This window comes from Mustela lutreola, chromosome 9, assembly GCF_030435805.1.
Source record: "Mustela lutreola isolate mMusLut2 chromosome 9, mMusLut2.pri, whole genome shotgun sequence".
Classification (NCBI taxonomy): Eukaryota; Metazoa; Chordata; class Mammalia; order Carnivora; family Mustelidae; genus Mustela; species Mustela lutreola.
Window position 1 is genome coordinate 14,576,039 of NC_081298.1, and position 11,877 is coordinate 14,587,915.

Consider the following 11,877-nt stretch of genomic DNA (forward strand, 5'->3'; position numbering starts at 1 on the left):
TGACAAATTATAAAAGCTAAAAATTTACTGCTTTTTGGGATGTGGTGCATAAACAATGAATTCTGGACACACTGAAAAGTAAAAAAAAAAAAAGAAAAAAAAGAAAAAAGCAATGCATTTTCAAAAGAATAATTTTGCAAAGGAAGTGGCATATAATTTGAGATGGGGAAATAGCTTGGGGAAGACAATGGCTAATTTGATATGTTGTTAGGTGCCAGGGGGTGAAAAGAAGTAGGAGAAAGAATAATCCAATATTCACAAGCACTTTCTCTCTCTTTCTGATGCTAGCCTCTTTAATTTCTGTTCTACGTCTAGTGGCACTTGGAGAAGACCTATCTTCTGACAAAGTCTAACCCAAACACACAGAGAGATGACTGTGAAGCCCTGGGTTCTCCTACTTATCATGCTCATCTATAGGGTTGTGATGCTTCTGCCTGTGCTGGGAGGCCTCAAGAACAAGACTTTTTGTAGGTGGTATGACACAGGAAGAGGGGGGCCACCCAGGCCTGGGATTTCTGGTGTAAGTGATACTGGGACCAACTTTCCTGGATCCCAACCCTCTTTAAAACAGAGACATCCAAAAAAGATTTAGGTTGGATGTTCCCTATGTGGTGCCTTTCCAGCTCCCAGTCTGAGCTGAAAGTGATAATGGGTATACGGAAAGGGAACATAGTTTAGTCTATAAGTCCATCCCATAAGCTAGCAAGAAGTGAAATTTTCTAATGTTAGACTACCTTAGGCAGGGGAAACACCAACACAGAGCTTTCCTTTGAGCCCATATTTTCAAATCTCTGTGCCTTTGATGAATACCAAAAGAGAAATATTATTTACTTGGAAGGGAAGTCTCTTTTAGAATATGAAAAAATGGAAAAGACAAAAAAGGGCATCAATTTGGATGGGACTGGAAGAGATTATGCTAAGTGAAATAAGTCAAACAGAAAAAGTAAATTATCATATGGTTTCACTTATTTGTGGAACATTAAGAAAACATGGAGAACCTTAGGAGCAGGGAAAAATGATGGGGGAGAAACTGGAGTGGGAGATGAACCATGAGAGAATGTGTTCTCCAGGAAACAGAGTTTTAGAAGGGAGTAGGTGGGGGGATGGATGAACCTGGTGGTGGGTCTTAAGGGGGGGGCACAGATTGCATGGAGAACTGGGTTTTATATGCAAACTATGAATCATAGAACACTACATCAAAAACTAATGATGGTGACTAACATAACACAATAATAATAATAAAAGGAATCCTTAGGAGTCAAAGTTTGGGGTCAGATGATAAAACTGAGATAATGAAGAGAGAGTTGTGGGCCAGTAAAAGAGAGGGAATTTGGGGAGAGGCTGAGTGCTTAGTGGTATGAGCATGGGAACAAGCAGACAAGAGGAAGAATAGGTACCCATTCTCCCCCAGCTGAGTTTTCCATCCCGTAAATTGGTTATAGAAAGTGGAGCTAGACAATATTGCCATCCCTGAAATCCAAAGTCCAGTGAAAATAGATGTGGGGTGGTGTCATAGATGGCGAGGTTGTCCCCAGGCCCTATCTTCAGGGAGGTTGGGAGGGCCCAAAGGCCTGCAATTCTGTGGGGACATGTGGAAAGAGGGAAGACATGAGATGCAAGAACAGTTTCCTGTGAAAAGACAGCTAGAATTCAAGGAAAGGATTTCCTTAAAATGCAGACAAATGTTTTGTTTGTGACTTTGAGCTCAGGTTTCAGAGCTCAGGAATTGTTAAACTTGAGATGGGTTTCTTCTCTAAGTCATGGGTGAATGGATCTACCACCTACCATTGTCTACCATCTACCATCTCATTCCAGTTGGAAGAACAGTCACTGAGCAGTGCTGGGTACAGCCTCCATTAAAGTATTGTGCGAAGAGGTGCACTAAATTATTGGAGTGTTTATCTCTCAATCATACATGCTGTTGGACCTTCTGTGGAAACGTTTGCTTGGACAATAGGTGAGTTGGCTAGATTGGGAAGGTTGTACATGAACATCCTTACTGCTGGTCACCCTCATTCTGAAGCTGTGACATGGAATAGATATACCCAAATCCTGGTCAAAGAAACAGGCAGCATAAGACAATGTCCTCTTATCTCCATACCTAGCTGCCATTCAAGGCAAAAAACCCAAGACACCAATGTGGGGGGGCTCCACTTTTCTTCCTTCATTTTCACTCAGTTCCCCTAGAGGGTCACCCATCAGTTTGTTCATCCCTCCTTTGTCCAAGGCCCTGACTGTTGCCTCTTTGGTCTGGTATCTCCTTTGGCCCCTTGTCCCAAGCAGGCCCAAAGAGACCCCACCTCTACCTAACTGCCCAATTGGCAAATCTCTTGGGAAAAATTGCTTAAAATGGGTAACACCTGTCTCTTCCCATTGACAGGGGTTGGAGTGTTATTAAGTTTGGGAATGGATGTCCTCAGAGATCCATGATTTTAACCCCTTCACTTGTCTCTTCCAGAGAACCTTTTAAATCCATGTTAAACTTCTAGGTGTGGGTTAGAGGATGACTGTGTAGTCTAAGAAGAGTGCTCCCTAGATTCCTGTTGGATTATTCACTTGCCTGACTGAAGATATTTCCATTCTCCCCTTGATTCCTCTATCCTGAGAAGGCTCAAGTCTCTGCCAAATAAACTGATAACCAACCCGAGGGCTCTGCATTGTTTTTTACTTCACCACTGTGGTTTCCTTCTTTCTTTATGATCACCAACAGTTGTTCCTATCCAACTCTTCCTTCCCTGTTAGACTTATATATTAGTCAATAGACTCATACTTGTAGCAAAAATGCAGAGATTTATAAAAATCTCAGTAAACAGAGCAAAAGTTTGTTCTCACTCAAATACACTACATTGCAAGTGGCTGGTGAACAACCCCCATACCATGCATGATTCAAGGACCCTAAATCCTTCTGTCTATAACTCTATCATCTCTCAGGGACTTGACTGCATCCAGCCAGCAGATGGGAGAATGAATGGGCAGCATGAAGGCTCCTACAGAAGGGTTTTAATATCCAGGCCTAGAGGTGGAGCTCTGTTTCCATCCACATTCTATTTGCCCTAATGTAGTCATAGGGTCCTCTTATTTACAAAGGAAACTGGGAAATACAGTCTAACTGTATGCCCAAGGTCAACAGAAAGCAGGATAGGGTGAACTCATGGCAGTCTCTGAACTGTGTGTTTATGCAAAGCCAAACTCCTCAACAAGACCCAAGACCCTGGCCTTCATACCACTCTCCAATGGAACAAGCACCCCCACCCCCAGCATTAAACAAGGCATTCCTGCTCTCAGGGTGGGCACTCTGAGTTCCCAGAATGATTCATCTGGTTTTTTTTAAAAATTTAATTTTATTTTTTCAGTGTTGCAAGATTCATTGTTTATGCACCACACCTAGGGCTCCATGCAATACGTGCTCTCCTTAATACCCATCACCAGGCTCTCCCAATCCCCCAAAACCCTCCCCTCCAAACCCTCAATTTGTTTCTCAGAGTCCACAGGCTGTCATGGTTCATCTCCCCATCTGATTTTCCCCAATTCACCTTTTCTTTCTCCTAATGCCCTCCATGTTATTTCTTATGCTCCACAAGTAAGTGAAACCATATGATAGTTGACTCTCTCTGCTTGACTTATTTCACTCAGCATAATCTCTTCCAGTCCTGTCCATGTTGACACAAAAGTTGGGAATTCATCCTTTCTGATGGAGACGTATTCTTCTATTGTATATATGGACCATATCTTCTTTATCCATTCATCTGTTGAAGGGCATCTTGGTTATTTCCACATTTTAGTGACTGTGACCATTGCTGCTATGAACATTGGGGTACAGATTGCCCTTCTTTTCACTACATCTGTATCTTTGGGGTAAATACTCAATAGTGCAATTGCAGGGTCATAGGGTAGCTCTATTTTTAATTTCTTAAGTAATCTCCACACTGTTCTCCAAAGTGGCTGCACCAACTTGCATTCCCACCAACAGTGTGAGGGGGTTCCCCTTTCTCCAAATCCTCTCCAACACTAGTTATTTCTTGTCTTGTTAAGAACTCCTCAAACTTAACACTCAAAAAAACAGATAATCACATAAAAAAATGGGCAGAAGACATAAATAGACATACAAATGGCTAACAGACACATGAAAAAAATGTTTCATCATCATTGGCCATCAAGAAGATTCAAATCAAAACCACATTGAGATGGGGAGGGTATGTGCTTTGGTGAGTGCTGTGAAGTGTGTAAACCTGGTGATTCACAGACCTGTACCCCTGGGGATAAAAATATATGTTTATAAAAAATAAAAAATTAAAAAAAAACCACATTGAGATATAACTTTACACTAGTTAGAATGGCCAAAATTAACAAGACAAGAATGATTCATCTTCCTGCACTCCAAATCCTTTCATTCTTACCTGTTTTGTCAGCCTGGTGGTTTTACCTGGGTAATATTATTCATATCCTAAAATGTCTTCTCATTCCCAGCAAGCTTTCCAGCCCATACTGTTTCCATACTGAATTTCTACCATTGGTATCTCAAAGACATTTTAAAAATATAACTTCCCTTGGATGAGGAGGTTGTAAAGTACCTACAGTGTATTCAAATCTGTGCCTCTTCCTGGTCCAGAGAGTGAGATATTCTCATTTAGATGGGATGAGTCAGCACATCACAATTATCAACTGTAGACCTCATGGAAAGGTTCCAGAATGTGATACAGCAAAGACCATGGCCAAGCAAGGGACTAAGGCCTAACAGAACACTGGTTAGTGCTCTCAGGCTCAGAATAAAGAAAAGGCATAAGGACTCAGGGACCCAGGTAAACAGCCTTCAGGAGTGGGGCTTTGTCTTAACCTTCAGGGAGAAGGAGCACTTGGAGCTTGATTGAGTGAAAGTGGTTATTCCTTCCCTACCAAAGGAGTAGAGAAGAACAAGAGATTAGGGACCTCCAGTGGAGGGACCAGGAAAGGAAAGCATTGTCCACTCGAGGATCCTGGGTATTACAGGGAAGGAAAAGCAATTTTCCTCTATCCTTCTGGGTTCTTAGCTGAGATCCTTGCAATAAAAGACATATTAGGAGAAGTTAAGAAACAGAAGTTTACTTAATGTAAATGTAGTTTATTAAATGTAAACTTCTGGTATACATGGGGCCCCTCAGGAAAACTGAATGTCTCCCCAAAATCATCCAAGACATATCCTTAAGTACCATCTTCAGCTAAAGACAAAAGATGTAGAAATGAAGGGGAAGGCCAGTTATGGGATATCACCAGGAAGTCTCAGTGGTTGTTAGCTCATGCCAACCTCGTTAATAAGGTTTTACTTCAGTAGAAAATATTTTCACTTAGTAATGTGGGAAAGATGATCTGGATATTGTACAATATGTGTAAACAATGTGAGAATGGAATAATGAAGTGTCATGCAGGGAGTATACATCCGTTTGCCTGCGCCTAGAGACAGCTTAAACATTTTTGCATGCACAGCTCCTTAGAGAACACTTAAAAAAAAATCTGAATAGGTGTGATGCAGGTAAAGTCAAACTGTTACATTTAACTTCTTCAATGCATCCCCACTTGGATTTTTTTTCTCCAACAATGTGACAGAACTTCTCTGTTACATGACAAAGCTCTGTGATCTGTAGGTGGTGTTTAAATGAGTGTTCTCCAGTGGCTCCTAGATTGTGCCTGAGGGAGGATAGAACCAGTTATCAGGCCACTTCAGGGTCCCATGCCAAGGGTATGGTCTCTATGCCTATGAACCAATCCATGGGCGAGACTCCTCCTGGGTCCCTTGGGATATGATGGTGGATCCACAGCTTCTACTAAGGTACTTTGGTCTGTGGGTGGATGCCAAATTATTGTGTTGTGGGGGTTGGGAGGTTTCAGGCAGGGGAGTATTATTCAGCCATCTTGATGCTGTCCCTCCTGAAAAGCATGTTAATGGAATGGAATGATACATAATAGTGGGATTACAAAATTTGTAAATTAAGTATGCTGAGCCCTGGGTGTTATACGCAAACAATGAATCATGGAACACTACATCAAAAGCTAAAGGAGTACTGTATGGTGACTAATGTAATAAAAAAAGAAAAAATGAAATGTGCTGGTATCATTTAGGAGCTAATTCTTGTGAAACACAGAGAATGTTGGGGGAATTCAGGCTAGGAAAAAGTTGTCCTCCTTCAAATTTTGTAATCAAGTTATAAATGTCTTTGGTGATTTTTAAGTTTTAATTTACTTACATTTTCTGATACTCTTTTTAAAAAAGATTTTATCTATTTGAGAGAGAGAGAGAGAGAGAGAAAGAATGAGTAGTTTTCTGCTGAACAGGGAGGTGGATGGGATGAGGGGCTTGGTAACAGGACCCTGAGATCAGGACCTGAGCTGAAGACAGATGCTTAGCCAACATAGCCACCCAGACTCCCCCACTTTCTGATATTCCTAAATGGCTTTTAAAATATGGTGGGTATGAAAGAGTGCACATATTGCATGGAGCGCTGGGTGTTATATGTAAACAATGAATCTTGAAACATTACATCAAAAACTAATGATGTATTGTATGGTGACTAATATAACACAATAAAAAATAAAATAAAGTAAAAGAAATATTAAAACACTTATACAATAAGTATGTATGATTTTTTTTATTGTCTTTTTTTTAAATTAATTTTTTATTTTTTATAAACATATATTTTTATCCCCAGGGGTACAGGTCTGTGAATCACCAGGTTTACACACTTCACAGCACTCACCCAAGCACATGTATGATTTTTTTGGGAAGTCAACTCAAAATTTTATTTTGTGAAAGAATGATATCATTATCTATCTAGCTAATGGATAACTGATCATATCTTATTAGTTTTCTTTTTTAAAAAAGATTTTATTTATTTATTTGACAGAGAGAGACACAGTGAGAGAGAGAACACAAGCAGGGGAACTGGGAGTGGGAGAAGCAAGTTCCCTGCTGAGCAGGAAGCCCAACATGGGTCTTGATCCCAGCACCCTGGGATCATGACCTGAGCTGAAGGCAGCGGCTTAATGACTGAACCACCTAGGTGCCCCCTTATTAGTTTTCTTTGTACTTCTCTGTGTTTTTCAAATTTCTAAAATAAAAAAATGATGAATTACGAAGAATTCCTTTCTGCAATGAGAGGAGTAGAAAACATAAGAGAAGGAAAGTACCTTCTCTTATGAAAGGAGAGAAAGGAGAGAAGGAGACACCAGTGCCCAATCAAGAAGTGGTGCCTGGAGGAGATGAGGCAGAACCAGATGGGGCTGTGAGAGACCAGTCACATGATCTCCCAACTCCACACCCCAAAGCCCTGCACTACCCCCTGCAGACCTAGTAAAATCCTGGGTCTCCTGCGTGGCACACACGCAAACATCCAGAGTTAACATCATGAAGTGCTTGGTTCTCCAGCTGCTAACACTCTACTGCCTGGTGATCATGCCAGTGACAGGAAAGTTTAAAGAGTCAGCTGAGGTTATAGAGAAGCCTCCAATTTATGGTAGGTATTCTGGGTTGAGCTTCAAAACAAAGAGGGTGTAGAAAACAAGGAACCAGGGACTGGCATATATGAAAGCACTGGTTCCTTTCTTAAGCCAGGATAACTGAGGAAACTGAATATGCCATTCTCAAGTTTGATCATCTCCTGATGTTATGAGAAATGATGTTTTTATGTGTGTTGTGGGGACTGTGGTGGCTACATGGTGTTTTGTTGAGGAGAACCCATAGCCATGGAAAGCTCCAGAGGGTTCATAGCCTGTGTGGAGGGTGCCTGGCTTGAGCTATCAGAAGTTCATGTCCTCCAGTTAGGGGCCTCCAAGGATGAGCATGAAATTGGGAAAGGCGTGCTAGTTATTTCTTGAAATGTGCCCTTTGTTTGGGGAATAATGTTAGAGAGCATTTTAGATTATTGGACATGCAGAGGAGAAATAAAATGGGTGCTTGACCAAGAGAATTGAAATAATCACAATCGAGGGGAGCGTAGTGAGTCCATAACTGTTGGTAAACATTTCTGGGGGAAGTGCAAGGTTTGGAAGGCAGTCTCAGCCAGACAGGGAAAAGTACAAGATAGTTCCTCCTCTTCCCTGGGACTCTGTTTTTCCCACCCTGTAAAATGAGAACAGGAGACCAGAGGATCTCTTGGGCCTCTTTGTTCTGAGAATTGGGTTTCAAGATTGAGATACTGTGATGTTCAGTTTCATAGAGGTGACTTCATGGTTGCTGGGTTTGCTAGGGAGTGGTTGCTGGATTTTGACTCTAGGAATGGGATCCCAAAGGCAGACGGAAGAAGAAGAGAAACCAACGGTGTGGGTGCTGGGGACTTAGAGGGGCTGATAATAGTGTGAAAAACTACTCTTCTTTTTGGAGTCACTGCTTATATGTTGTTCTTTCTCAGTTTTACCAGAGCATATTCTATTAGGATGTGTGATAGTCCCCAACGTGTATGATTGCAAGAACAAGTGCCAGTTTCACTCGGATTGTATTTTTGGCTATGAATGCTGCTATTCCTCCTGTGGAAAAATCTGCATGAGAATGAAAGAAACTGGTAGGATCTAAGAATCACCCACTTTTGCCTTTGGGTTCTGAAACACTATGGAATCCCTAACCATGAGGGAACAGACAGAAAAAGACTATGACTCCCCAGTCCTGGTACCCATTCCAAGCTGGAATCCCCACCCCTTCCTCCTAGCCCAAACCCCCATTGTTCACTTGAAGGCCTGCATGATTTATCCAAACCTCAGGAGATCTGACATTTATGTCTCTTCTCACTGGACTTAAACTTCCTGAGAGAAATCTTGTATAGGCATCTCCTAAACCAAAGAAATATCCCTGCCTCCAGGGTTTGGGAGGATCTCAAAAAGATGTGTTTCAGCAGACTGTGTGGCCAATGAATACCTACTCCTTCTCTCTTCCAGTGATCAGAACTAAGAAAATTAACCCCAGCCGCACGGTGGTGTCTACTGTTGTTCCCTTAATCACCAGTGAGATGCCGACTACACTTGAAGGACAAGATATTAGTTCTACCTGATGTCCAGTGGTACCATCGTCTTGTTCCAGCTGGGAGGCAAGGCGAAGGAGGAGTTAGGGTCATAGGGAAGTGTCCCTGCTCCTTGCCAACTCTGTTCCCTGAACCATTATATTATATTATCAGCTTCAATTCCTTGACAAATAAACTATGGCAGTAACCCAGAACCTCTCTCTCTTCTTCTATATTCCCAATACCAATTCCTCCTTCCACTTTTTCCCTAAGCCCCAACCCCTGCCTCGCAGCATATTTCCCTTCCTTTTTACCATTCAGAAGATTGAACTCCTTAGCTAAGACTCTTGGAGTATCTTTGTTCATTGACTACCATCCCTGGGGAAACTGTTTATGTGTGGAATATTCTTATGGCTACAGATAACAGGAACCCTCTGGGTTCCCTGAACTTGGTGCAGCCTTTCTTTCCTTACTTCAGGCCTGTGATTCTAGTAGTCTCCTACAAGAGGCCTCCATTTTAACTAATTCATGGAAGTACAATCTTCCTTACAAGTGACAGCATTTATGGTCTAGAACTGAAAGGAAATGCCATTGGCCTCTCCAATTGGCCTCTCCAACCTCTCCTCTCAGACAATGTCTTGTTTGCTTTTTTTTTTTTTTTTTTTTGGTTGTTTTTTTCAAGGAAGAAGTTTTCTATTATCATGAAATTGCAATGAGGCCTTGAGTAAGCTCTTTCTTTCTTTTCCTTTATTTAAAATAAAAAAATTGACCTACAGTGTGTTATTACTTTCAGAGGTACAGTTTAGTGATTCAACAATTGCATATAACACCTAGTGCTCAGACAATTCTTTATTTATTAAGCACTATTTACTCAATCACTTGGAATCTATAGGAATATTTTCAAATGTAAATAATTCTAGGAGGAATAGGCAACCTTTAGAAGGTTATAGAGAGTCTACATTGTGCTCAGGCTTGTGATAAGGACCACTTCTCGTGAATGGAAGTGTGCCTATCTGTTGTCATACAACTAAGGAAGCATTAAGTCTTATGATCCAAACAAGCAGAAACCAGGATGGGGCATGGCAAGAAGGGATGAATGAAATATACAGTTAGTGTCTTAAGGTATTAATACAGAGGGGTCATTATGCACATCGTGGTATCAGGTTTCCTGGAAGAAGAGATGCTTGGCCCTACCTTAAGAGATAGGGAAGAGTTGGGGTAACACAGAATGAAAGCTATTTTTCCTCCATGACAGGATTAAATATAGACTGAGAGGACAGGAAAGGAAACTTGAAGGAAAGAAAAGGTTGTTACCCAATCATCTACTGCCCCCAGCACCAGCAGATGAAATTGTGGACAAGGTTGGATTATAATAAGCTCTAAAACCCTAGAATATTTTAACTTGCCAAATTTTCCTTTTTGGTCTCTGTTGTTATGCCCATAAAAACTGCAGAACACAAGTGTTATTTGCTAAAATTAATGAAGGAAAATAAACAGGCACAGACAGGTGGCTGATCCTACCATAGTCCACTCAGGAAGTTGATGACAAATACATAGACCTCATTCTCTAAATGAAATGCCCCTCTGTCCAAGTTTCCTGAAATACATATATGTCAGGGGTTAAAGATGTGCCTAAAATATGGAGGAATAGGGCTGGGGAGGGACTGTGCAGAAAGTGATAACTGAGATGGGTGCAGGAGGACAGGTCCACACTGTTGTCCTGGACTAACAGGGGGTGATCGCCTTAGGACAAAACCAATGAACTGTGTCCTGCTAAGCAATTAGCATAAAGAAGAAGTTGAGTTGATCTCTGGAGCTACCAGGTAGATAGGACACTCTCAACCAGTAGGTGCTTTAAGGAACACAGTGAGCCCTTGCACTTGGCTGTCTTACTTCAAAGCCCAGAATGAACCCACTCTGGAAACAGAACTGATACGCAAGTAGTATCCAAATGCAGGGCTGGAGACCCCAAGGGATCTCATTTTGCTTTCTTGGAAGAATTGGTCACAAGTAGACTGGCCTACCATTGCCAGAAACATAACTGACCAGCAGACAATTTTAACATACTTCCCAGTAACTAATAGACGAGGAAGACAAAACAAAACAAAATATAACAAATTGAAAAGGTTTGAACAACACAAATTAAAAATGATTAACTTGTATCAAAATGAATTCAGAATTAATGGGGAATATACAGTCTTTATGAGAGAAATTGAACATTTAAAAAAAAAGGAAAACTGAGGTGCAAAGTGCCTGTTTGGCTCAGTCACTGGCTTGTGAGTATAAGTCCCACATTGGGTGTAGAGATTACTTAAAACTAGAATCTTATTAATTTTTGCCATTCCAACTGGTATAAGGTGGTTATCTCAATGTGGTTTTGATTTGAATTTCCCAATGACAAAAATTAACAAGGAAAGAAACAACAAATATTGGAGAGGATGTAGAGAAAGGGGAGCCCTCTTCTACTGTTGGTGGGCATGCAAGTTGGGACAGCCACTTGGGAAAATAGCATAGAGGTTCCTCAAAAAATTAAAAATAGAGCTACCCTATGACCCAGCAACTGCACTACTGGATATTTACCCCAAAGATACAGATGTAGTGAAAAGAAGGGCCATATGTACCCCAGTGTCCATAGTAGCAATGTCCTCAATAACCAAACTGTGGAAAAAGCTGAGATGCCCTTCAACAGATGAGTGGATAAAGAAGATGTGGTATATATATACACAACAGAATACTATGCAGCCATCAAAAGAAATGAAATCTTGTCATTTGCAATGCTGTGTATGGAACTAGAGGGCATTACACTGAGTGAAATAAATCAATCAGAAAAAGACGATTATTATATGATCTCTCTGATATGAGGAATTTGAGAGGCAAGCCTGGGGATTGTGCAGAGTAGGGAAGGTAAAAGTGAAAC

General features: G+C 41.1%; 1 protein-coding gene and 1 long non-coding RNA gene across 2 annotated transcripts; both read left to right on the forward strand.

The window, feature by feature from the left end:
• The first annotated feature begins 370 nt into the window (after positions 1-370).
• On the forward strand, positions 371-2,520 carry WFDC9 (WAP four-disulfide core domain 9). The gene is made up of 3 exons (XM_059133548.1): positions 371-467; positions 1,759-1,957; positions 2,490-2,520. The coding sequence occupies exons 1-3, from the start codon at positions 371-373 to the stop codon at positions 2,518-2,520; spliced, it is 327 nt and encodes a 108-aa protein (XP_058989531.1).
• A 2,190-nt stretch (positions 2,521-4,710) lies between these two features.
• LOC131807420 (uncharacterized) lies at positions 4,711-9,167 on the forward strand. Its single transcript, XR_009344481.1, has 3 exons — positions 4,711-4,799; positions 8,379-8,528; positions 8,899-9,167. It is a non-coding gene; the product is annotated as an uncharacterized LOC131807420 (long non-coding RNA).
• The last annotated feature ends 2,710 nt before the right edge of the window (positions 9,168-11,877 follow it).

Coding starts and splice junctions, on each gene's coding strand:
- WFDC9 (XM_059133548.1), top strand. CDS start 371: ATGACTGTGAAGCCCTGGGTTCTCCTACTTATCATGCTCATCTATAGG. Junction 468..1,758: donor CCTCAAGAACAAGACTTTTT/GTAGGTGGTATG, acceptor TTCTTCTCTAAG/TCATGGGTGAATGGATCTAC. Junction 1,958..2,489: donor AACGTTTGCTTGGACAATAG/GTGAGTTGGCTA, acceptor TTAAACTTCTAG/GTGTGGGTTAGAGGATGACT.